A 27,999-nucleotide genomic window follows, 5' to 3' on the forward strand; every position below is an offset into this window, starting at 1 on the left:
GTTCAGTGCAGTGTGGGACTCATGAAAATGTGAGGAGGTAATGAGAAATATGTGCATTTCCCAGATGATGAGTGATCAACGCTTCCTGCCCTACCCAACAGCAGACACAGGAAGCATCACCCTCAGCACCCAGAAGTCACTGTACTGCAGATTTTTCTCCTTTTTTTTCTTTCTTCTTCATCCAAGTGTCAGCCAGTCTCGCTGAAAACTCCAAGTCCCCTGATTTCACAGAAATTCAACAGTTTATTCATTTCTGACAGAATGCCCCAGAAAGAAAAGGATCAGTTTTCTGATAAACTGTATAAGCCTTTTACAGTCTAATTAAAAAATGGTCATAAGAAAGAGGGAATTACTGGATATGCATGTCAGTGAAATGTGCTTTAGTATGGTGAGGAAATACCCATCTAATTCCTTGCACTGACTGTCATATACACACAACCCTTAATGCCAACAACATTTACCATAAAATATTGATAATATTTTTTCTATAAAGTCAAGTCATGAAAGTTTGAAAATATGCCAGAGTGAAAATAATAACCAGAGGAACAATTTTATTCAGCAAAGTTTCAAATCAAAGGCTTGGAGTAGGTATGGAGTAGGTAATGATGACCCACAAAAGCAATGTGAAGCAGCCAGAGAGGTTAGGGACACATCTAAAGTCACAAAAGCAGAGAGCACAGCACCCATGGAGACATTTAGAGGTTGAGACAGACAAAGGAAAGATGTGTTGTCATCCCTTTAGAGTAGGCCTCCGAGAATGGATGCAGGATTGGGGCTGTATTTTAATCGCCATATGATTCATAAATGCACAGAAAACATCATTGTGTGCTTTCCACAGTGACTTCAAGTGCTCCTGCCAGGTTTCTAGGTTTCTCCTTCACTGCCATGGTACAGAAAACCCCCCAAACCCCCCCAAGTTTCCTTCAGAAGCTAGGGGAAACCCTACCAAAAAAAAAAAAAAAAAAAAAAAAAAATCCCCTAAAAGAATTCTGCAGATACTTCAAAGACAGGGCAACTTTGGGCTGTAACTTTGCAGGAATTTTGGAATGGAATTTTGCAGGAATGTTCCTGAGTTGCCATTTTATAGTGAGGAATTGAAAGAGCTAAAAACAGACAGGAAAGCTCTGGTCCCTTGTCCTTCAGAGTCAGGTCTCTCACAGACCCAATGCCACAAGACTCTCAGGTGGTGGATCATTGCTCAAAGTTTAGCTTGTGGCATTCCTTGATGCAGGCTGGCATTAGGTTCCACTTAATTCTCAAATCTAGAATTCCTCCTGTATTTTGAGGAGTCTGATGCCATTCAGCCCTACTCATGCCTTACTGGTTGCAAAATTAGAACACATTGAATTAATTAGGAACAAAAGCTAACATGGGGAACATCTTAACTTCGAAAAAAACCAAATATCCCTCAAAAAGATCCAATTCTCAATCAAATCAGTCCAACATAAAAAATGAGTACACTAAAACCAGTGGCAAGATTTTTGTTTTGGTGGCTTCACAATTTTTTTCAAGAAAACTTTTGCTTGTAACAGAAATTAATTCAAAAATAATTTATGATGGCTACCATTACTCTGTTATGGACTGACTATGTAATATGAGAGAAAATATTAACATTTCAAAATAAATAATATCTGTGCAGCTCAAAATCATGCATCGCTTTTTTTTTTCATGCACACTGTTTCCTCTCCCGCAGAAACTAGTTTCTATTTCCCTTAAGTGCTAGAGAGATGGATTATCAGTAGTTGACTTCTTTAGGTCACATAAGAGACAGATGCATTTCAAAGAAATCACTTGTTTTCACAACTAAGCTAACACTCAGCTATGTGACGGGCAAGGGGAGTGCTGCAGTGAGGCAGCTCTGCCTGACTGGGCACTTGAGCTCAGCACAGATGTGGCCAGACTAACTCCAGGGAAGTTTATGCCCAACAGCAGCAAAGCTGAAAATTTGCCGCATGTGGAAGACAACAACTTGCCTAAGTCAAAAAAGAACATTCAGAAATAAAGTGTGCCTGAAATGGAGAATGAGTGAGGGCAAGGCCAGACAAGAGTGACCAAAAAGAAACAAAAAAGAAGAAGTCAGAAGGAGAAGCTTGAAATAATTTTGACCAGCAAATGAGACTTGGAGTTCACAGAAGTTTTTGTCCTCTTTGCTTTAACCAAACTTGTCCAGTGTTGTAACCTTGGAAATTTTCTCACTTTTTTTTCTCTTATACTCTACCAAATGGTCCCCAGAAAGAAGAGAAAACGATGCACAGAAACAGGTTGAATATTGGCAAATATTTGTGAGCATCTTCTGTGCACATAAAATTGGATTAATCACTCATCATAAATGGACTAGAGATCTGGAAAAGAGTAGAAACCAGCTGGTGACAGCCAGCTATGCTGCTGTTCCTCCAAAAAGTTTTCCTCTGTCCTTGTACTGGATAGAACGAACTGAGACAATGCCAATATTAGGACAAAGATGGTTTGGTATCAAATAATGGGATTATTCTAATAAGACCTAAAACTGTAAGGTTTAAAATAGATTTTTTGCAATTTCCTGTAATAATAGGAAAAAAAATAGTTATTAAGTGAGAAAGTATTTCAAGCAGCAATTGGCCATCATGCATGAAATGGAGAAAAGTATCATATTGGTAGATTAAGGTTGTGGGAGATGAAAAAGCCATCCAATCATCCCATGATGAAACGGAAAGAAAACCAGAAAATTAGGAGGGAAGAAGTTATATGAAAAGCTTTCTACTGGGTCAGGACATGACTATTTCTCATGGCATCGTGTAAAATCCCACCAGACATTTCTGTCTACAGGAAACAAGGATAGTGATCCTGAATATGGATTAATGCATATGGGTTTGAAGCATCATATTTTTAAAGTTGAAAATAAGTAGCACTTTCGTCTCTAGCAATGTCAAGTCTGAGTATTTAGGACAATAGAATCATGAAAACTGCAGGGAACCAACATTTAATCCACCTGTGGGACCTAGTCCAACTCTTTCATAAAGCAGAATCCCTCAACAAGTAAAATCTTAAAGATGAGTAGGCTTGCATAGAAAGAGTGAATCACCACTGGTCTCCTCCACCAAATAAAGTACTTGGAAAGTAATCCAAGTACTGTGTGACCTGGAAAACAATTCAAATGCTGTGGGACAGCAGTATTACCCTGATGTAAATGACAAAAATGTTATTTATTCTTTAGTCAAGAGAATATTTATTGCAAGAAGGTGAAGTACAATCAGATTCAGTAGCTTGAGAATTCCTTTCTACAAGAAGGTCTGACTCAACACCTGTTACATGCATTGATACATTTAACAAATCTGAAAGGTAAGGCAGTAATTTCATTTTAAATGGGGAAAAGGCATTCCTCATCTTGTAAATGAACCATCAACAGCCCATCATTGATAACCAAACGGTACCAAAAAGGTAAACCATCCTATTCTTCAACACTGTCCCTCACACTCACAGAACCTCACTGGTGGATTACTTATGATTACCAGCTGCTATAAGTTCAAGACGTTGCCCCACTTTTTGCCTGAGGCTACAGAGTTCTGGGAGATGAGATTTTTTTACCCTTTTGTTGCCCTCCTCTGAGAAGGGTTTGGATACAGCATCTCTGTGACCTTCCCAGCAATGGAACCTCCCAGCGAGGACAGCTCCTAACTGAGGGAACGCAATGAGACGCTGATGGGGGGCAGAATGTCAAAACCCAGGATGTTAGATACAAAAACAAATCCGACACTGATAACATCTCTTCCTTCCTTTTGCGCCCTGTTCAGGGGGGTAAAAACAGTCAGTAAATACCTCTGCCTCTGCACAAAGGGCAATGTTCACCTGATAGCGTGGAGATAAATATTTCCTGCGGACACATTTGTGTCACTGTCAGCACTCAGGGGACCGGCAGCCTGCCGTGGTTAAAACCACCCTGATGCTGACGGTCTGTCCTTGCACATCTGTCTGCAGCCAGCTCTGAAGGCTCCCAGCCCTTCGCACCATAGTTCCCAAGGAAGGCGGGGATATGTCAGCAGTTATCAACCCATCATATCCAGCCTTGCACACATCATTCACAAGCTATTTATAAGTAATCAAAGTTGCGTGTTATTTAGTATAGAAACCCAAACACACCAACTTTGAAACATCACAGAAACAAAGAACCCAAGTAAACAAGCAGAAATTGGGATGCTTAGGGGCCAGAGGAATATTTCAACATCCAAATCACCATCTTGGACAAGTAAATATTTACACTTAATTTTTTATCTTGCTTTATATCCACGACTGCTTTTTTGCAGTGGAACCTGAGTATGTACAAACAACTCACACTTCCTTCAAACAGTTTGTAATATTCACAGTGTTTATAACAACAGCTGTAACCTAATTAATATTTATACATACCAACTCACTCAAAATTAGGGAGGTGTTCCTGAAATATGGCATTGTGCTTCCAAAGAACCTGATTTCCAAAAATTAAACCAAATTAAATAAGTTCTTGCTGTTTCAAAACCTTTTCCTGAGGAAACCACTTCTAAATATTTTCACATAACGTGTCTAAACAAACCTGTCTAAGGTAATGTTCTAGTTTGAAGATTAACAGGGGACTTGCAAATAGGTTGTTGCATATGGAACTTTACTACTGGAGTATCTTAAAGTACCTTTTTCATATCTTCCACTGAGCCCACCTAACCAGCTGAGAAGTATGAAATTGCAGGACACAGGCATGCAACAAGTAAATTTTGAACAAGTCAAGAAAAAGCTGCAGTATTTGCAGCTCTGTTGATCAAACTAAAAAATACTTCTGACTTGCAAGTACCTATCAGAAAGAGACAAGAATTCAAAGTTCTAGAGGGTTTTGGTTTGGGTTTTTTTTTGGTAACAGACATACACAGTGACACATAACAACCCCAAAGCAATTCAGCCTCATCTGGTTTAACCTCAACCACGAGACACTGCTGTCTGTTTTTTTTTTTTTTCTCAAAAAATACTCACGTCACTGAGCACTGAAAGGGGAACTTCCAGAGTTTGTGATGAAGATACACGATAAACAACTCTGCTCACACCAGCTCGCAGGGCTGCCTGCGTCAATAAAAGGCAGCTGCAGAGGCTGTGAGCTGTCAGTTGGGGCTGGAGGATCATTGTGGCCAAGGGTGCTTCACATTAAAGCCAAGGAAAATGCCAGGATTCTTTTTCTCCCACAACAACATGACTGAATTAAATGGAAAAGAAGATTGCAAGCTTGCAGAAGGCAAAGTCCATAAAAAGAAGCAGAAGGCTTTGTAAGTATATACAACTTAGTATAAAATTTAATGCATTAGAAGTGAAAATAACACTCTACTAATCTTGGACATTAAGAATTAGCACTGTAGTTCAGGCTAAATGAACAAAAACTGCTCAAAGCCCAGGACTGCAACATCATTAAAAAAAGCTTGGGCTGAAACATATTAATTAATTCATTACTTTAAGTAATCAGAAGTAGATTCTGGATACAGTGGGGGTCTCAGTCTTTTTTAAAAAAATTACTTGGACATGTAAGTTCTCAGAATTCATTCATAGGATGGAGCTGTTTCTGAAAGTTTGAAGAAAATATAAATGTAAATTAAGTGCAATTGCATTTCCAATGGATTAAAAAATGTTTATTCTTTGTTTCAGTGGTACAGATCTCAAAAGTTATTTGAAATGCATGGTGCCACATATTGAATCTGGGATCAAGACTTCCAACTCTAGAAATGTCATGTAAGTACAGAAACGCACAAGTTATACAATACAATCATAGATTACTGTATAGTAAGTTACTTCATTTCTAAACTGCTTCTAGAACAAATATTATAAAAAGATCTAGAATTTCCAAAATGCAAGAGCAGAGAACATTAGTAATTAGAAACTACACATGGAGTTAAGAATTTTGAATTAGTGATTTGATATGTTTGCATCAAACAGTGAGGGAGAAGATACTTCAGTTAAATCCATTTTTATCAGAGGGACATTGTAACTATTCTCTAAAATTTACAAGAAAAAATACTTCTCACTTAAATGAGGAGTAGGGGTATTATCATTCCTATTGCAAAAATATGGAAACAGAAGTACAGGTATAAAATAATTTTATCATAGTTACAGTAAATGGCTATTTTCCTGAGAACGGAATTCAAGATAATATCATAGTTCTATATTTTTTCCATCTCTGATTATTTTTCTCAATGTGGGCTGTCTCCAGGATCTCAGATTATGACAAAGCCATAAATTAGTAAAATACCTGGCATATATTTCTGGAATATAATAATAAATTATAAAATTTGTCTCCTTCAGACATACAACCCCCCCCCCATGGTTTCTTACCTAGAGTCTTTTCTTTTACTTGTCACCTTAGGCTTTCTGCAGAGGAAGTTATTCAGTGGTCACAGTCTTTGGAAAAGCTCTTGGCCAGCCAAAGTAAGTCTTTTGCTTCAGCATGACTTTGTTCTTACTCTGAGGACATAGTTTTATCAAATCTCACCAAACAAGCAAAGCTGTAGCATTGTATAAATACTGTCAGACAATGGGCAGCTACACTTCAGGTTTTTACAGCTCTAGTGTAACATGAACAGTGCTACAGTTTGGCTTCCAAGTTGGGTTTTGAGGTCTTTTTCCATTTTCAGTATAGAAATTAACCACCAAATAGCTCATTTTGACCAGTCTTCAGTCCTTGGAGAGTGCATAGCTTAATCTGGAGTTTTCTCTCCACTTATATTCTAAGACAATCAATTTAGGAAGGACTAGGATCCATTGTTATAGGATCAGGACCCAGAGTCTGCATCTAAAAACACTGAACATAATTAGGAAGACTTTTATCAGTCTTAATATTTTCGAATATCTGTAGTATGTTGAAGAAGAGAAGAACAGTGTATTTTGGCATTTTACATCAGATTTCAATACAACTCCTGCTACTTTCTTTGTCCTCCATGGTCACAAGTATCATATAGTAAAAGATTATTTATTTGTGTTGGCTTTAGGTGGTCAAGGTGTCTTTCGGGAGTTCCTGAAGTCAGAGTTCAGTGAGGAAAACATCGAGTTCTGGTTGGCTTGTGAGGATTACAAGAAAACCAAGTCTGATCATTTACATGGCAAAGCAGAGAGGATTTACGAGGAATTTGTTCAGTCAGATGCCATTAGGCAGGTATGTATAAAGCCAACCTGTGCAGAGTTAGAAGGGAGAAATGTGGCTCCACTGAGATGCTTACACACTCACTCTTGTGGCATAAGAAGAAGACACAGACACGCTTTCAGGTCCCTTCTTGCATCACAGCTGATTGCAGTGTGACATTATCAGATCTCACAAATAGTCACTGGGAGCAGGCCAGTACTGGGAGAGTCCCCGGAAGAGCTCAGCAAAGGCCTCAGGAGCTCAGCACATGATGCTCTTCACTGAGCCAGCTCAGCTTGAATTGCTGACGGTGTCTGGAAAGTCTTGATGCTTGCAAGTAGAAGCACCACAGAACATTTCTTGCCTTTTAAAATATGTCAACCTTCTGGATAAGTTAAAGTTCTGTATGTTGATCATATTTAAACTGGAGACACTCAACACAGGATTTCTCTTAGTAACTGGAGGCTATTTCTCCAAGTTGAGCTGTACTAATTCTGACTCCAGAACAAACTACATTTCTATAGTGAACAACAATTTTTGTGCCTAACTAGGACACAGGTATTTGATTTCCCCCAATTTACAGTTCTGATATTGAACTATCATAGAGTTCTAAGGCTGCAAATGCATGTATTGACAAAAAGATATAGAAATAAACTACATTTAAAGGTAAGTTTTTAACGGCATTTTTTTTTTTCTATTCCAGATCAATATTGACTATCAGATGAGGGAAGCAACTGCCAAAAAGGCTCAAGACCCAACTCACACAAGTTTTGATGAAGCCCAGAAAACAGTGTACATCCTCATGGAAAGGGATTCGTATCCCAGATTTTTAAAATCCAAATCCTATCTGAACCTTTTGAACCATCTGCAAACAAACACTTCAAAATAAAGTGTCTGAAATGCGAAGAGCCAAGTAAACTCTGTCAAATATCTTGCGAGGAAATCCTCCATGGTGGTTGGATCTTTACAAGGAAAATCCCTATCTTGGGAGGAGGAGTATGAGGGAGATGCACACAGCTCCACAGCCAACAGGATGCAGGATAAAAGCTGGTGAGGCTGTCATAAGGGTGAGAACAACACAGGGAGAAAATCCCCTCCTCCCACATGCCACGGAGTCAAGGCAGGATGTGGAAAACAATGTTTGACCTGCACTATGAACACTGAACCATGTCTCACATCCCAAAGAACTGCTGAATGTTAGGAAGTGCAACACTCACAAGCTGAGCATTGGGAAAAGATTATCAAGTTCAAAGGGAAAACTAGAATGACTGACAATTTTGGGCATGACAAGAAAATGCCTAGACAACACTGAAAACTCTTTTAAAAATATATGGAGTGTGAGTGTGAGTCACAATAATAAGTGTGAGTTCCACAATGCTGTTGTGCTATGTAAATATATTCTAAATTGACATGTCCTAAAATGCATATTGTTTAAATTATATAGGCTGTTTTTTATTACGTTTGTATTCAATAAGTGAGTATGCAGCATCTTTGCTGTTTAATTTATTGAAAAACAATAAGTCTTCATTAAAATATAGTTTAAAATAAAGTTTTATAATGGTTTTACATCTTATTTGAAGTGATTTTTCCACTGTAGTTACTGAAATATTGAAACACACAATTCCTTTCAGTCTCACTGTGCTATTACTTCTCATCTCCATATTCAAATACTAATTATACCTCCACCACTTCTCTCTCTTTTTGACCATTTTGAACAACCATAATTTGAGTTACCTGGAGGAGGTGATATTGACTTACACAGACCACAAAAAAGATAGTTGTTGTCTTGGTTTGAAAGATAGTGTTATAAATGCAATGGCAAATATCGGATAAATAAAAGACAATTTATTAATAACAAAATATCGAGCACAAGAAAAATGAGAAAGCCACAAAAATAGGAAATGGTCAGCACCGTGCTGGGTGGATAGGGGTCCGCACCGGGGTACAAGACCCCCAAATCCACGCCGATGCAGCTTTCAGTCCAGCGTTTTATAGGGTTTTTCTGCCCTTAGGCAGTCCAGGTGTTCAGAATGGGCTGAATAGTCCGAATTTCTTTTCGATGGCCTTCCCGGATCTTGTCAGGTCTCATTGTCTCATTTCGGGAAAAACTCTTTCTTATGTCAATTTCATGTGTTAGTCTTATGCTGATTTCATTTTGCTTGTTTCGCCCGGAGAGTTGATGAGATCACCAGCGGGTTGATGAGATTGGCATCGTTGTCACGAAGGAATTTCTTCCTTGCATTGGCAAGGAAGTGATTCTTATCGAGGTTGGCCAGTGTCTTTGTCTAGCTTGATGATGTTCATCCTGTCTTTGCAACTGAGACTGGCAGGCTGGGGGGGGAAATGATTAGCCCTATACTGGATTTCACAATTTTATTAACCTTATTCCTTATTACACATCAGGTTATTATTTTATACCCGAATTTTTACCCAAAATTTATCACAATAGGCGTCCACCATGAAAGCTGGAGCTTCTCTTGGAATGGAGGATATAAATCCCCTCCCTCCAAATTATTATAGTTTTGCAATTGGGGGCTTTCAGGCAAAGATATGGGAATAGGAATAGCAGCTCTTCACTAGTATGTATAAAAAAGCAAAACAAACAACAACTACAGCATTAACAACAAAACAGAACCAGGAACCTCGAGGGCTTTGCTTCACAAAACCCAGGGCAGTTTGGTCTCAGTCCCCTTCAGGACCCTCAGAGCACCAGACTGGAACAGTGGAGAGTCCCGGGCTGGTGGCTGGAGCGGCAGGATGTCCCCAGCAGGCAGGGGCAGGATGTCACGGCAGGGCAGGGGGGTGCGGGGTCACACTGTAGTAAAAAGAGCGGTGCTGAAAAAGCTGCGACAGTGGGGCAGGGCTGGCCCAGCTCCAGCAGGGCAGGCAGAGGAGCTCAGAATTCCAGGGCACGCGAGCAGATGATGGTAGATTTCCCAGGACTGGACTTTCTGGTGACAGTGAACTCCTCCTGCAGCAAGCAACAGCCTGGCCATCCTCTCTCTCTGAATGCTGAGAGCAAGAGGGTGAAGCTGCCTCCAGCTCTGTCCTTTACCTGCCCCAAAACTCCACCTGATCTTCCCCCTCCCAACTTTTAGCCTCCTCTTTGTTTTGGTCAAGCACCCATAAATACCCAGTACTTAGTCTCCTAGCAATTTATGGGGAAAAATTCTATAAGTAAAAAAGGAACAAACCTAACCCCCAACAGTTGTGATTATGCTTGAAATATGTAACTAAGAACAAGAGTACTCCCAAAACTCACTTTCCAAACCTTGTGACTTGAGAGCTTATAACAAAAATAAGTCGAAGAATGCCTTGGTTTTATGAGTTTCCATCATGAGACACTGGTATCACATGAGTGGCAATGTAAGATTTTATCTCACCCTTGCAAATTTTCCATTTTTCCAGAATAACTTGAGCTCTGTCAGCCCCTCTCTCTGTTCTTTACCAAAGGGAGAAGCTATAAATTCAGAGACATCACCTCTTGACAAGGATAGACCATGTTCTGATTGCCATCCTTTGGGAGCTCTGAGACCTCCAGGGGAGAACCAAAACCTGTATCAGGAGCAAACGAGCTGGAAGGAACATAGAAAAGTGCCAGTCTCCACTATCACCTACTGGAGTAGCTGGAATCCATTGCAAATTACAATTGCAATTAATGAAATTAACCTTTCATTTCAAGGTTAATAAATGCAGAAGAAAACACCACGATCTTGCAGTATTATTTTTAAGTTATGTGTTCCTGAGAAAGTCTGACTTCAAAATTTGAATGCTACTGGAATAACATAAACCAGTCTCCAGTTAGCGTTCTTACATGAAATAATTTTCCAGGATCACTAGGAATAGATCTAATTGCTGTGAAGTAGGAGTAACAACAGTGCGTCCCACACAAGGTGCACCACCATGTTTGCCCTGATACAGTTTACATGGACAAAATGTCCCTGTTTGCAGAACTCCAAGCTTACAGAAGATAAAAGAGAACTTAGAAATACCAGCTACTCTCTAAACAGATACTGCATTCAAGTAACATTATTCTTTTGACTGTAAATTCCTTAAATTATTGTGGCCCCAATCTTTCTTTGCTCCCCCTGCAGTTTCACAATTTTGCTATGAGTTAGCCAAAGACACATATGAAATTTCTGACTAAAATCATATTTCATAGCATGGACAGTTGGGATTTTTATTTCTTTTTGAATGGCTTGTTGCTAGCAGAGGAGACTGTCTTAGCCATTTCACCAACTTGTATTACACAGTTACAATAGACCAGAGTTTCTGAGGAAGGAAGAACAGACTTTTGACTTTCTTCCACAAGCATCTATCCTTACTTCATAATTTGATAGAGTGAGAGAGCAGAAAGGTATTTTTCTTCTTTGAAGAGGGACAATTTCACTCTTCACAATCCAAGAACCTTGCCTATTTTCAAGTCTTTCACCTTATTTGCAATACAAACCTGATATCAACAGCAAAGGTCAATTTCCCAGATTGTTAACTCCAGAGATATTCCAGTCCACTCAAGCATCCCTGACAATATGACCACATTTCACCAAGCAAATAACAGTATAGCAGAAATCCAGGCCTGGCTCTGGGATGCTACAATCCCAGGATAATATGTGTATTGCTATAGCAGGCCTGTCCAAAGTGGTTGTTTTAACAAGGACTAAGGGATCTGGATGACTCAGAACACACAGATCAAAGCACTCAGAGCTTTCTGTCATCCTTGGTTCATGTACAAGGTGGGTGCACTCATCTCCCTCCACTCATGTTCAGGAACAGCCCCAACATCACACATTAGTTTCACGGCTGTGGGTTGGGCCTTTTTTTAAAATTAGATTTCACTTTCCCTCTTTGGAAAAGATATACCATGAGAGAATGGAAATTTGCTGTTCCGTTCAGTCTCTAAAAGAAACAGTTGAATCAGGTTGGCCATCAGCTACAGAACAGTGCAGGAAAACAGGATGTATAGTACATGGAAAATCTTTAAGATTTGACAGTAGTGCCTCATACTTGTCTTTAAGTGTTCTAACTTACTCCCAAAAAAACCATTTTCATTGTTTGTTGAAGTTCCAGTGGAAAAATCAACCACTGTACCATCTTCAGGTATACTTTTGAAATGAATTAACTTCTCTCTTTTGCAGTTTTCTTTATGGAAGGACTCAAGAGTCTAGCAGACTCTGAATATGTATTTAGAAGATTAGCTTTGACATCTCTGATTTGGAAAACTTAATTACCCAAACCAGATAATTTTAATATTATCCTAAATAAAAATATGGTATAACATAGTATAAGTCTCTCCCATATATTGAACTGGCCACCCATGGAAACATTGCATTATTATGAACAGTGAAACAGGAAGGAAATTAAAGCTGAGATAGTGATGAACAGTTCAAATTCACCACCACAGACTCCTCAGCGCCACCCATCCCTGCCCACACTCTGAAGCAGCAGGCTTTTCACGTCACCTTCTTTATGGTTGTGAAATGAGTTTGAAAACAAAAAATAGATAGTAGAATGTGGTAAAATTAGATGGTCTCATCTTCCATTCATAGACATGAGTTGGTTGCATCAGTGTATAATGTCTACAGATAAAGCTTTTTGAAATGAAATCTTTAGTTATGAAACAGAGGCAGAAATTCTAAAACAAGTTCTTAATATTAATTGGATGATTAAAACTTGTCTTGGATGCTCAGAAACAAAGTCAGAGGGGACTTAAGGTAATCCCCTGGCTTGATTTGGGTAGATAAATCCTCAAAGGTTTAGTCACTAAAAGGGAGTTTACATCAATCATGAGCCAATGTGCCTATTTTGGAAATATACACATTTCCTCTCATTTCTCAAAACATCCTCAGAAATTATCCTCTTGAAAGACCCCGAAGACGATCAACATTTACATTCTACTGAGCATTTCCCTTCAAATTCTTCAAGCACCACACAGCCTTAAAGCACTTATCAAAACTAGTTCGGTGACCTGCTGTCACATGGTCCCTTTCACTAATAAAATTAAAAATAGCTTGAGTAGAGCATGAAATAAAAAAAAATGTAAACCTTTGTAAGGGTCCACAAACATATGTGGGGAACCTGATGGTTCATTTTACGGATCTCAGAGTGCAAAAGACACAGCAGGGGACAACTCAGTTTACTTAAACAAAAAAAATGCACTTTTATTTAGTGCCAACAAATGCGATAGTGGGGAGAGAAAATAGAGAATAGTGAGAAAGGTAGAGAAAGAGGGGAAGGGGATTATAGCTACCAACGTGGAGGGACAAGTCCTCGAGGCGTAGAGATGCCTATAGACATGATCTTCTCCAGTGGGGTGATCACAAAAGTGAGCAGGGTCTCCAGAGTCTTTATAGGTTAGTTAAGGCAGGGACCAAAGTGAGTGGCAAAGAGCCAAGGCAGGAAACACCTATGTCGAGGTTGGATGCTCAGGAACAAGCTGCTAACCACATTCTCCAGGTATGGACAGACCAGTTAGGACAAGCAGTCTCGGTTCAGTCCACCATAACCAATTCCATTGTTCTTGCATTCCGTTCTCGTGGAGATGCATATCAGTCCTCCAAGACTCGGTAAACGTCCCACCTCAGCCAGGCCAGGGGCTCCCTTCAGAGTTCGGGGTCCCGGGCTCCAACCATTGGAGACAGTTGTGAGGCATATCACATCCTTGGACAGACTCTGACAACCTTTCAGGACCACTCTAGTCTTGTGTTCAGAGAGACCAGATTAGCAATGCTTCTCTTCAAAGTCTGTGACACAGCTGAAGTACTAAAGTGGCACCAAGAGCTGCCTAAAAACTCGATCGTTGGAGTCACAAGGGTTTTTGGGGTTCTTTTTAAGTCACTGTGGCCAGAAGGCTTCTGCTATTAGAGGGCTAACCTTAAAAATGAAACAAGATAAACACTCTCTGCATAACACTAATAATTCAATAACCCATGATTTCCGTACTACCTATGGAAAAAGTATGTAATATATTTACTGTGGTAAATGGTTTGTCAACCATGAAGGTCAAGAAGGCTGCTTTAGATACAGAGAAGAGACTCAATATTGAACAGAATTTTACCAGCCATGAGTTTGCAATCATGCTTGTTGTTTACTCCAGTCTGAGGAAACCTTGGACACACTCTGGATGTTCAAACAAAGCTCAAACTCCAGCCAGGAACTCTCCAGGTGCTGGAACAAACATCTGGAGAAAAGGGGATCCCTAGACTAACAGTCAAACATTCTGACTTGGCCCACACTATAATCAATAATTTGACACTGAACTATAAGATGAAGAACTGGTATCTTCCAAAGGAAGGTACACCTGTATGGGCTGTAAAAAGCCCTGTTCACTGCTAAGCTTTGGTGGAAGTGTGGATGCAGAATCTCACAGTGAGCTCAGGGTACACAGTGCTTTTCATCCAAACCACAGCACACATCTGGGAAGCTTAACTGAAGGGGTAAGGTGGAAGTTCCTGTAAAAACTAGTCCAAGCTTCTCATGGCATGATTTCTTCTCCTACTGAGATGGCCACAGAACATCAGGCTCATACAATGACATCACAGTTTTTAGGAATAAAAAAGGAACAGAAAGGTCACAGAGTACAACTGAGGTCAGGCTTCCAGAAGTGCTATCTATACGCCAGTCTGTTCTCACTCAGCAGGACAATGGTTATTAGAATATACAGAAATGGGTCAATGTAAGATTTTTCCAGCCTTATTGATAAAACCTAAAGCCATGAATATAGAAATTATTCAAATTCTTCAGGCAGTGACTATTAGCAGGCAATGCCAACTTCTACCCAGAAACAAAAACCATTTGGTTGTTTTGACCTACTGTAAAGAAGGAAGCTGTGAACACTGTTCCCTGTATCCCTGTGAGCAGAATTTTGTTGCACAGAGAACCTAACCTTTTATGAGGTTATTTTCAAACACATAGCAAGAAAGTTCCCAAAAGAATTTGTCAAAACAACCAAGTAAGATGTGATTAGAGAAACAAGACTCTTCTCTGGAAACACCTATGGCTAAACTAAGCGAGAAGCAAGACCATTGATCCATATTTCTGTACTAAACACACTCAAGCAGCAATGAGGATGAGTAGCAGGACCACTCTGTGCTCTCCCCAAGGTTAACAAAGACCTCTTAATATTTTACTGCTCTCCCTGTGTTTGGGCCTGGATCTGCAGGCACATCTTCAGTGCTCATATTTAACACACTCTTGTAGGACACTGTGTCAGGAACACAAGCACCAGGCAAGCCCCAGGAAGCAATGTTCCCACATCCCTAAATGCCAGGATGTGGGAGCATTGAAGAGGGACAGGGAACAATGTGCAGGCAGGGCAGCATGTGGGTGGATGGAAGGAATGGGTGCAACACAGAATGAGACAGACAGTACTTCCACACTCACTACTGTGGGACAGATGCAGGTGGGCAAGATGTTTACTGAGCATAACAGCATTGAGATAATTAATATAAGGGTGGGAGGGGAAAAAACCTGAAGAGAACAAAAAAATTAAGGAAGCTGATGCTAGAGGAGTGAGTACAGGAAAGGAAATGGAAGACTGAGCAAGAATTTCTCTGGGAGAATTATTCTCCATGATAAGAAAAAATGGTTGCAATCAACATGGTCAACATACATTGTCTAAACTGGCAGTTGAGGGTTAATCCCTAGAAAAAGAACAGGTGTGACAATTGATAAATTCAGCAGCTCTGATATGATACCTCCACTTTCTCAGTTTTGATACTTCTCCCTTTCCCTTATTTTCTTTCTGGAAAGCACATCCAGCTCGACCACTGAATAAACCAAGCAATAATTGATTCCTGTATAGAACATCCCTTGATGATCCTAGGGCTGTTCTGTGCCCTATACCTGGCAGCACAAGGAATCCAAAGGAAAAAGCCCCATCAGAAGTTAGTGCAGGTGTCAGAGTCTCACCAGGAGTCTTTCAGCCTAGAGTGGACCATTTGTAAAGGTGGCACCGCAGTGTCCCCACCCAGAGCCTGCACCCACGCCCACCCTCCCAAGGCCAGGCTGAGCTGATGGACACGGCGGTTCAAACACTATCCTTCAGGGTGACACCAGATGACATCTAGTGGAATTTGTATGCAATACGAGGAAGGGTGGGATGTAGTTTAAATCGAGTCATTTCACAGCACAGCAGCACACCCGGTTAACAGTGAACTATCCACTTGTATGGACTTTAAATATTCTGGAAAGGGAAGTAGATAGTTAAGTTTCTGAGTATCGAGCTGTAAGTGATGGTAGTGGAAAGAGCTGACGCAGAGAAACACACTGTAAAATCGTTTTCGCAACCCATTAAATTTCAAATTTTTCTTCAGAGCATGGTCAAAGATACAACAAAACATGAAATTAGCGACAAATCCTGCACCTAAATCCCCCGCACTGTACAAGGCAGGAGAGGTTTGCAGATATATTTTCTTCAGTTTAATAGTAAAAACAAACTTAGGGAGAAACCCCAGGAAGAGTTTAGTTCAATTGTAAGCAATATTACAGTACTTTTCAATGCCTGTAATACAGGAAAAAATATGTTTGAACACAAAGTCATTGGTTACTGATTCTCAGTCATTGCACAACTTAACTTTACAAAGATATGATCTTACATGTGATCCCCTGAACATCAGCTGAGAGAAAAAAACAAACCCTAAATAGTTCATTATTGTTTGTCGTGAAGATGGCTGAGGAATGGTTAAAGTATAAGGGACACAATAGCTCTCAGATTAATCTTGTAATTAGAAGCTAGGACAAGGCCAGCATGTTCCTGGCAGAACTGTTAGAAAACAACAGAATGAGGGAGAGAAACTGAGATCATGAGAAAAGAAGAACTGAATACTACAAGGGGATATGGCTTTTGCAATATGCTCATATAGCATGAAGTAAGCTATTGTTTAGTCACCACCAATCAGGAGCTTGACTTTTGCAATATGTATGAGGTGATTACTTAGAATATAAATGTAAGTGAGGAAACAAATAAAATTGAGCCTGATTGATCAACATCGGTTGAGTCAGTCTCCCTCTTTCCAACAATTGCTGATCTTAATAATGAGATTTTAGATGAGTTTTCCTTTAATACAAACAAGGTGTAGAGTAAAAAATACTATATATTTAGGCTTTTGGAAAAGAATGTGCATAAGCATATATAAGGTTTTTCCATGTAGATCAAACAGTTAAATTCTGGTACAAATCACTAGAGACTATCAACATAATTGGGGTTTTTATTCTGTAACTTTTTCAGAGTCACAGTTTGTTGTATTTCTCTGGGGAATGGTTTTTCCCCTCCCGACCCCCTGGAACCTCATACCATATAGTTTAACCCTTCCTTCCTTTTTCTCCCTGATTGGCTGAGGTCCAGCTATCTTCTTCCTGAGCAGGAGGCTACATAATGCCTCGCTTCTCCTTGTTCTGTCTCTTTCCCCCTGGATTCCTTGAAGAATAAATGCCTTGGACAAAGGTCTCGGGAAGAGAGCCTCTTTTGCTATCTTTTGCCTTGTCCCTGGTATATTTCCCTCCAAAGCCTCCCAAGGACTGAGCCAGCCAAAGCTCCCTGGGAGGTGGGCAGAGGGTTAATTATATCAACAGTTATTAATAAGGTGCTCTTTTCTTAGTTTAAATTTAAGGAGTTCTACAAATAAGATTCTTTATAGACATGTTTTATCATGTCAAGTTCTGGCCCTCAGGTACTTTAGTAAATAATTGCCCATATATGAAGTGTTAGAAGTATGAGGAGGCATGGGACAAACTTGAAACCTCTCACTGTTGTGATTATTTGAACAATCAATTCAAGTTCATTTGCTCCTGCCCATTCCCATTAGAGAAATGGAACAAACTACTCCAAAATACTGTGTAAGGTTATAATGAATACAGAAGGAGACTTAATGAAATAGTAAGCAATAGAAAATAGATCATAGCAATATTTGCCCTTCCCTAAACACAGGCCAATGTCTCATGATGCTTCCTTGCTCTGACACCAGGTTCTGCTAGAGATGAGCACACTACACACATTTCCTCTCCGGCAGGACCAGAGCAGTGGGAAAAGGGATGCATACTTCATACACGAAGCCTCTGTACCAGTAGGGTGAGCTGCAATAAAATAAATGATTGCATTGCATTGTTGGAGGCTCAAACCTTAATTTAAGTTCCAATACTATACAGTTCATGCTCTGCCTGGTAGGCTCTGTAGGAGGAAAAGAAGATGAGTCAGAGCAGAGAGATAAGACTGAAAGAAATATCACAGCACAAAGCTGGGCTGCCAGAGGGAGCAGGGACATGACCAACCTTTCCCTTCCAACAGGGTCACTGTGTGCCTTGTAGGTAATGGCAAATTCACAGAGATCTCAAGTCACAACCACCCCAGGAAGGACAGAAAGCCCTCCAGAAAGATCCCCTCCTGTGACTAGTTTGCAGCTAGCAGCTGAGCCAGTGCTTACTCCCAAAGCCCCAGCATCACCCCAAATCTTGTCAGTCAGTATTGTCAGTCTTTCACGGACAAACAGCAACTTCAGTGCTGTTGCACTGCATGGCTCCTTTCAATTACTTGGCTAGAGAAGAATGAGTGAAACATAGATGTGTCTCAACTGAAAATGAAGCTGGGCAACAGCTCTAAGAAAAATGACCTCACACAAGTTTAAAAAGTTTTAACATTCCTCAGATGCTGTGCAGTAGTGGGTTGGCCTGGTAGGAGCACACTGATGGGTCAGAGCAGAAAAAGTTTCTCCCAGAACACTCCAAAGTGCTTCATAATGCTGCCTGTAAAAAGAAAGTTGGTTTCAGCTCAAGGATAGTCAAGCTTTTTGTCTCATTTCAACATGGACTTCAGATTTCATAGAACTTTGATAAAAGGGATGGAAAATATTAGTCACAGGACTAGGACAATACATGCAAGATTTCAATGAAGTAAAGTACAGCTTCATGTCATCACAGTTGATCAATAGAGATGTCAAGATAATTTCAGTGCAAACAGGCTCCATCAGGGAAGCATCAGAGCCCAAAGGAGCTTTTTCTGATGGAAACCATGACCACTGTTTGCCTGTGATATGTATAAAGGAAGAGTCAGACACTAGTATGAGCAGCATAGGCACAGACGGTGGGTACTAAGACCATCCACACTAAGAGAAAATAAAACAAAAAAGCAGGTCAAGAAATTTGGAAAGCTACCCTGGCAAATGCTAGTACTAAATGAAGCTTTTTAATCAAGGGAAACAACTCAAAAGAAGTTTCTGTAAGAATGAGATTTTGCACTTTGAAATATTATCAGGAAAATGTGTAATAGGTGGGGAAACACCTGTTTTTTTTTTCTCTTGGCATGTAAAGGTCTCAGCATTGCAAAGGTATTTATGTTAGAAATATTTCTGGTGTGTACCCAGCATTAGCCCTATATATGTAAAAATTTTGTATAATAGTCAGTGCAAAATAATCTGAATAATATGACATGGGCAATCAGAACTTTTATATCAAAGTTTCTCTCTGCTGAAAGTTATGCTGTGACATGCACTAAAAGCTGTGACATTTGGGAGTTTACAAATTCATTGGCACAGAATAAGGATGTTGAAAAATCAAAATGCATGTTGTAAATTGAAAGGTAAATAGATAATGTTCTTTGATGTACCAAATCATGGTATTTTCCTGGTATTTCTCCAATATAAAATATAAAAACAGTTAAACAGTCATTTCAAGATTAATACTCTTATATCTTTTACAGACATGAATAACTCCAGCACTCAGATTAATTTATCGTCTGTCAGGCAATTCCTTCTGCAAAAGAGTTGTAGCCATGTGGCTTTTTGTTGGATTACTGCAGGAAGCACATGGCTCCTTCACCTTAAAGAACTTGTGGCCTTGTGGCAATAATATCTTAGAACAAAGAAAGAGAAAGTACACTACACTTCATAAATATCAGGTGAGAAGAGTTCCATGATCTCAGTGGAAAGATGGTCCAAATCAGCACTGGTAAAGATAAAATCAGCATGCACTGTTCCATGGTCTATTAAGAACTGAGTCTGACTTAAAAAGAGAGAACCATAAAACCTGGATGTGTATGCTTGGAAAATGTGTGTTCAACAAGTTTAAAGCTTCTAACTTAAATTAAAATGCCTCCTCAGAACAATAACATTTCCTTACACAAAAGTCACTTCTTGCAGCCATCATCTGAAGAAAAAATTAATAATTGACACTTTGAATTCAGATAGAAGTAGCTGAACTAGAGTACTTAATATCGCTTCATCTAATATTTCTTGAGCATCTCTGTATAGTAAGAAACCTACATGAATTTCTCCACGTTTCAAAAAAGACACAAAGGCTGCATTTCATTTACACTTCAGTGGATAGAAGATGAATGATTGCAACATGAAAACAAAATAGAAGGCATTGGGCAACACAGCCTAAAATAAACTGATAAATAATAACCATATGCCACAATTTAATACATAATTTCATCTTAAATATGGAATTTGGTGTAGTTTTAAAAGGTTAGTTTTAGGCAGAGGGTGAGATGACTAAATTATAATGGAATGATTCAAAAGTCACAGAGACCTAGCAGGGAACATAGTCGAGAGAATTCTAAAGCAGGCAGCAGGCAGTGGCCACTGGTAGTCCCACAGGGCTGAAGGGAATGTGAGCAGGAGTTGGAGTGTAGCAGTTGGGCAAAGTTACGAAGTTTCAATACCCTGCAGAAAATGTCCTGAGTAAGATCCTCATATAATACAAAATTGAATATAGACCTCAAGGAAACAAAGCAAACAACACTGAAGGCAAAGGAAACATTTCACAGCTTCAGAAAGCTGAGAGATGAAACTTTGTCCTGTGTTTTACTGTGTGCTTCAGTTGGAAGGAAAAAATTGGTCATAGGAATAATATGTGCCAGTCAACCCCAAATCTGAGAGAAATTCCAAGTTTAAATAAATAAGGCTATTTTGATTTCAGGAAGGTCTATACAAACTTACAATCCAATGTAAACTCAGCATTTGGCATTGCTTGAAAGCCAGAGGAGAAGCACTAAACATACCCCATGTCACAAGAAATTTTTAAAATTTTGTCGTTTGTAGACAAACATTTTTAACTGCCTCATCCTAATATACTACACCTTCTCTTATGGTTATCATAGCTATATAAAGGCAAGTTTTATATAACTTCTATTGACTTTGAGATACATGCTGGACAAATATCAACGTTAATCTCAGACATTTAACAACTTACTCAGCATTGTCCAGTTTACATCAAGCTCAGATCTCTGATCCTGGTCATCCTGTGCTGTGACAGGTAAAAGAATTATAAAATAAAGGTCTTATAATATCAGACCTGCTCTGCTAAATTGCTAAAGTTAGCCTGTTACTTCTTCTAAGTAATTTATAAGTTCCTATGTGAAAACAATCTTGGTATGAAAATTCGTAAGTATAATAACTTATTCCTTGGTTGAAAAACAAATACACCTGTAATAAAAAGGGATTTGTTTTATGAAACTAAGTAAAGAAAATATGTAAACAATCCAGAAATAGAGAGATTTGATGTAGAATACCTTTTATTAACTAATAGAGTAATTGGCAAGAAAGCTATTAACCAATTAAAGTTGCACGACGTTTATAAAAACTGTATAAAATAAGCTGTGATAATCAAGAACTAGCTTTTAGTGTATGAAAATAATACAGCCTCAACTAACTTATTATAATAACCCTGAGCTTTCAGGGAAAAAAAGACTTCTAGTTTCACTCTGCTTTCATTCAACCTTCAATCTCCTTTCATAATTGGAGAAGCAAAGAGGGAAAATTATTAACATTTCTATTCTTCCCCAAGAGACTTCCACTGGAATTGCCTGGTAATTTGGTTTTGGGGTTTTTTTAAGTTCTCATATGTTACAAAATATATTTTTTGTCAAATGCTTCAGAAATGACTCAAAGATCAGATGTACAAAATAAGAATACTGTTACAACTGACTGCACTGCTACATGTATAAATTATAGGTTTTTATTTAAGAAAGCCAGATGTCAGCACAGCAGATTCAAAACTCACATATTTTCCATGTTTAGGAGAATGAGTCCAAATACTTGTTGGCTTTGCAAGATATTCAGAGCAGAAGAAAATGGTATCAGTTCTAAGTAAGTAAGGGTAAGAATCTTATGTTCTGCAGTCCATGCAGCGGAGGAGGAGAAACAAACCCCTCAAAATTCACAGTGGAGGTTTTCATTGTAAGCTAAAGATCGTGCAAAAGAGGGCAACACCTTCACAGCTGCCCCAGCCAAGCACCTGCCTGCAGCCCCTTCCTCAACAGCACATGGACATACACTGACACATCCCATACCTTCAATGTTACACAGGCATAGGCCCAAACTCACGCCTGGATTAGGTCCAGATTTGGGCCTGAGAGGAATCAGAAAGCTGGATATTTTGGGTCCATCTTTTAAAAGAATTCAGGCTGCTGGCAAGTGCTGAATATTCATGTGGTGTGTAAGAGACATGGCCAAGTGGCTCCTGCAAGTGCTCAGGTCCCTGCAGGCACTGTGGGGGCCAAGCACTGCCAGGAATTTGTGGGACGTGTCCCATTGGGGTGGGGCAGTGCTTCCACACAAAATGCCATCAGCTGGTACCAGATCAGACACAGAACTGATTTATTGAGACACATCCTCCACAGAAATACTGAGGAGCACCTGATGACCCCTGAAACTGCCATTTTGGTGAAGTCAGGGGCAGAAATCCAGACACTGTTTCCAACTACTGCATGAGGATTTCTGCACCATGGTGGAGAGGAGCCACTCACAGCAGAGGGTGTATGGTAAGTGAAAAATAGCCCCCACAGGACACTGCAATTTAAATTTTTGAGTCCCAGCTATAAATCTTTAGTTATTTTTGGAGGAATTTTTTTCAGTGTAATATATGTACGTCAGCAAATCCAATCATGTTGCAAATTAGTGCAGCAAGACATTTACTAACAGCACAATGGCTATTAAAGAGGCATTAATACAAATCATAGTCGCCTATTCCCTTACTGCCCTTCTTATTTTTCTGATTTTTAAAGGAAAGTAAAAGGTATAAAATTTTTTCTCTGTGTCAGCTGCCCGATCAGGCAGGGTTCTTTCTGCTTCACAGATTAATGCTAAAGACAAATAATCAGAAATGGAATGCTAAAGACAAATAATCAGAAACGGAAATAAGATGGCTGATGATGTTCAGTGAGACAGATGCGATTGTCACTCGTTCTGTACAAGTGCTATTGCTGAGAGAGGTGAAAAATTATCTGCATCAGGAACAGCAAATATGACTCAGAAGTAGCTTATAAAGAGAAAAAAAGTCATTCAAAGAACTAGAGATTCTCACTCCCTATAACCACATGCTTCATGAGTTCTTCCAAAGAGAAGGCTAATAGCTCACAAGAAGGACAAAAAAAAATCTTTTAGTGGCAAGAGTAACTAGAGAGTTACTGACATCACAGTTCAACAGTGGTAGCATTTCTTTTACTCTGTATTTCTTTCACTATGTCAGACTGATCAGGGAAGCCTGAGAAAATAATCACCTAGTCACACCATGTACTCTTTCAGAGAAAGAGGGAATTGTGTCAAGCTATAAATAAATTTTAAATCATTACCAATTTAAAAAGCCACAGAGCAGGTAATGGCTGTTCTACAGCAGAAATCTATAAAGCATCACGCAGCACTCATATTAAAGCCAATTTTGATTTTAATTTAAATTTTTAAAAGCCCAGTGATACTAAGTAGCTGTTGACAAAATTATAGCTGCCATGAAAAACAAATACTCAATGAGAGGGGATCTTACTCCAAATTTGGCTGATGCATAATGGAAAGCACCCACTGGAATACATCCCCTGTCCTTTCTTTTACTAACATAAGCATCAGGATTTTTTTCCAAGTTACCTGCATTGCTGTCCTATAACTACAATGCTTGAAAATCAGTTAGTGTAAATGGAGCTATGCACACTTAAATGGAGCTACTGCCCACAAACATTTGTTTTTCCTTAAATTGTTTAGTTTCTCACCTCACTACTTCCATGCTCTTTCCCAGAATCAGGCAGGAGACTCCTACAAGCTTATGAACTTACTACTGAAGAATAGCAAACATGGAAGTAAAATCTGATTTTAGCCACTTGCAAGGGCTGTGTAGATTAGTAATAATGTGTCACGCTGGATTGTAAACAACTGGTGAGAGATGGAAGTCTCTTCCAACTAAGATTGCATTAACCTCTCATTATTTACCTTATGCTTGGAGCTTATATTCAGCTCTCAGATGATAAGTCAAGTTAAAAGTTAAAGGTCTTTAAATATTACAATAAGATCTTGTGCCCCAAAGACTTTGCCACTAAATACAAACATCAATATATTCTAAATTTTATGATGATTTCTGTCACCAAAGAAGTTGCTGTCTAGAAAGGCAGTAGTTTTCTTGTGTTTCTCCTAAGCACAGTTTGAACAAGTGAATGCCATTTCTAGAGGAATTACATGGAGCACCTTGAAATGGAACTGCATTCATTACAGCAAGAAAAATATTTGTCTCAGCATAGTAAGCACAGGGAGCCACAGAATAGCCTTTTAAAATGTGAGTTTCATACAGGTCGTATTTAAATTAAGGGACAGATTTTCAACACGGTAACTAATTTTTTGATACTTTGAGGCACAGCTAATCCTGCAATAATGACATCTTTTTTTCTAATCTGGTAACACGCAAATGTAAGTAATTGTGTGTTTGTGCTGAGGAAAGTTCCCAGAAAGCAAAATCAATAACTCATGCTGTGTAATAAATGGTGCCTTATACACAACTAATGAAAAACAACTTTGTGACATGCCTAGCATGCAGCACACTGGATATAAATGTAGCTTGCTGCAAATGCTTTCCCAAACTTGCCCTTTCTGCAATCACACATAATTCCTTTACAAACATGTGATGAGGGCACAGTTTATCTGCCCCATCCCCACTCAGAGCACTGAATAGGACCTTATATTAGCAGAAAAGTGACAAAATTCACTTGGGAAATCCTTCATACACCAAAGACACCATATAATGGAATATCCATGCAGGGGAATGCCATGGAAGGCAGCTCCAATACTCAGGGATAGGAAGAATTGTAGAGGCAACAGCAATTCTGAACTTTCCCACTCCATCCCCTTCTGCATCATACAGGGCTCAGAGCTCTCCCGAATTTCTTACATGGGCAGCAGTCCAGAACATCACTGCTGAATTGGATTTTTCTTAAATAGTAATGAAAAAGTCACACCACAGCAAAAACATCTAAAAATTACTCCTGAGGACTGGCACTATTTTCAAACTGCAGAAAAATTACAAAGAGCAAGAAGATTAACACCATTTGTAACTCTAAAGATTTTGCCATTAAAATCTTAAACTGGAAACAACCTAGTATGTTACAGCACAGCGAGAAACTCCTCAACAGAAAACTGTTCAAAGAGACATAATTACAGCAGAAGCAGCAGATACACATGTGATCACCACCCCTGCCCGATGACAGGCTGTGCGCAGCATCTTCAGAATTATGAAAGGTGAGAATGCTGCACCAGCAAGAAAGTTTGCTTTAAATAAAACACTTCTAGCTTCCAGCAGTAGTCAGAATGATGCCCTCCTTAAAATGCCTCCTTCACTGCACTTAAAAACACCACTAATTGAATTTTAGTTAATTTAAAAGCTTTATGATACGCAAAAACGGAAAGGTGTACTCACATAAAAAGCTAGAGACTATAAACCCAGTGGATTTGCAGCTCTTTAGGAAGGTGGGCAAAGTGTTGCCTACCTTAGGATTAGATATTTTAGTAAATCTACTCTGGAATTAGATTCACTAGGGAGCCCTGCATGCGCAGGAAAATGGAAGGTTGAAGAGTAGGGGAAAGATACTGAAATCAATTCCCTATTTTGACATAATCTAATAATATTTACAAGGTACAATCAAGAATTAGGCTGCTTTATAAATGTCCCTATTGCCTGGAAAGCGCTCTAAAGGTAATGGATATAGACAGGCAATATAAATTTGGCTTCTGAAATATTTACAGATGGGCCTATGATCTACAAGACCTACTTGAAGACAGAACACAGTGATGAAAACACAGAATTCTGGCTTGCCTGCGAAGCCTATAAGAAGATAACATCGAAGAGGAAAAGGATTTCTATGGCCAAGAAGCTCTTTACAAGTTACATCCAATCCCAGGCTCCCAATGAGATGACTATAAGATCACGAGCTCTTTATTTTTTAGAAATGCCTGAAGTGTCACACAGCAGACCAAGAACAAATGCCTGGCTCCTCTTGTACCGAAGGGAGTAAAAACTTCTTATTCATCCTCCCCGCAAACTTTTTTCTTTTTAATTTTTCAAATTTTAATATTTGAATCTGCATCTCATCTATAGGCAAATCTTTCAAATATATCCACCAAGAACACAAAATGCACAACTCAATTAGGAACCAAGTTCTTGGATCTGTTATCATCTTCTTTCTTTTAACATCAGATCCAGTGGCCAGTCATATCACTTCACTATATTTTGGATTATGCTGTTGCTACATATATTTATATCTATCTGCCTACTGCAGTCTGGTTTTTGCAAGAGTAAATAATACTGAGCAAAATAAAAACTCTATCCAGTGCTGTCCCCTTTTTAAAATGGGTGAAAAGAGTCCAAGATAGATATATATAGATATATATATTTTATTTTTTCTAAGGAAAACAGTGATTTTGTATGTAAAGTATCTGATTTTTTTTTTCCCTGAGAAACGGCTATAGAAAAAAAATCATTCCTGCTCAGCCAGACATGGTTTATGACCTTTAAACATTCCTGCTTATTACTCTCCTTGCAAAACTAAGCCAATGCTGGCTTTTACTGCCACTGATTCTGGAAGGCTGACATAATTAAAGAATCATACTACTTTATTTTCTGGTTTATGTGTACCAATGAAATTATTATAGTCTCAAAATGCATCCTCCCTGCTAGCACTGGAGAAGAAGCCAAACCCAAACTAGCTGGATTTCCAAATGTTGGCTGAGAGCAGTTGCTACTTCAAATGACTAAACCACTCCCTCTAATCCAAATCTTGAGCAAATTTTAAAGTTCCCTCTGTTGGTTTTAAATGTCAGTTGGCACAACAATCCATTCTTGTCCTTTTTTCTAGGTTTTTATTTTTAGTATGTACAGCTATAGGGAACTCAGCAAGACATTTGCACTTCCAAAAAAAAAAAAAAAAAAAAAGTCAGTATTGCCAACCACAAAATCATTAACCAAATGTAAGGGCTTAAATCAGCACAATTATAAATAATCTGTGCTTTTTTTTTTTCTTTTTTAAAATAGTGTGTATTTGAATCTTGTTATTGGCTGTCCAGTTTCTGGAGCTTCAGGACACTCCAATTTCACATGTTTTTGATGTTCACTATTAACACAAGAACTATGTACCACTCTAAAAAACTACATGCTCATGAGAATATGAAACGCAGTTTATATTCAAATTACAGCAGCATTTAAAAAGGGGCCATTCAAATGACTCCTCTGGAAGAGGAAGATTTCAACCCATGAAAGACACCAGCATCTACGAAATCTTTAGAGGTCTCCTCTCCACACCAACAGGCAAGATCAAGCTGAAAACAACCAATGGAACTCATCATGAGCCTGATGGATTATCAAAGGGTTCCTTTTATCTGGTGTTTTTGCTGGCCACCAGACCTTTCTGCTGTTACACACCTGCAGAGCTTCAGTTTATCTGCTATAAACCATGAATTGCAGCAGGAAAACTTTTCCTGAACAAGGTTGATATATAGGTTTAATTTTATCTCAGGCCATAACACTTTTTGTGTAATTTTTTTCCCACTGGTATTGTGCACCTCCATGCCCTTGGACTCTTCAGAATTCATGTTTATTCTGGAATCTAACTGTAGCTCTAAGAACAATTCTTAGCAGTGGAAAGGAGGGTTGGATACCAG

The 27,999-nt window shown here is 39.1% G+C and overlaps 2 protein-coding genes across 2 annotated transcripts in view; both read left to right on the forward strand.

Annotated features, from left to right (window-relative positions):
• Positions 1-5,019: 5,019 nt before the first annotated feature.
• On the forward strand, positions 5,020-8,617 carry LOC310912726 (regulator of G-protein signaling 1-like). The gene is made up of 5 exons (XM_083867513.1): positions 5,020-5,261; positions 5,635-5,718; positions 6,350-6,411; positions 6,972-7,135; positions 7,806-8,617. The coding sequence occupies exons 1-5, from the start codon at positions 5,158-5,160 to the stop codon at positions 7,989-7,991; spliced, it is 600 nt and encodes a 199-aa protein (XP_083723639.1). The 5' UTR covers positions 5,020-5,157; the 3' UTR covers positions 7,992-8,617.
• A 14,199-nt stretch (positions 8,618-22,816) lies between these two features.
• The window catches only part of LOC310912739 (regulator of G-protein signaling 13-like), a gene marked incomplete at both ends in the record, with an annotated part of 40,997 nt that continues 35,814 nt past the window's right edge, over positions 22,817-27,999 (forward strand). The window contains 2 exon segments of the mRNA XM_083867525.1: positions 22,817-22,853; positions 26,089-26,255. Coding sequence (XP_083723651.1) covers positions 22,817-22,853; positions 26,089-26,255 — 204 coding nt within the window.

This window comes from Zosterops lateralis (genome assembly GCF_965231275.1).
Source record: "Zosterops lateralis genome assembly, chromosome: 9".
NCBI classification, from domain to species: Eukaryota; Metazoa; Chordata; class Aves; order Passeriformes; family Zosteropidae; genus Zosterops; species Zosterops lateralis.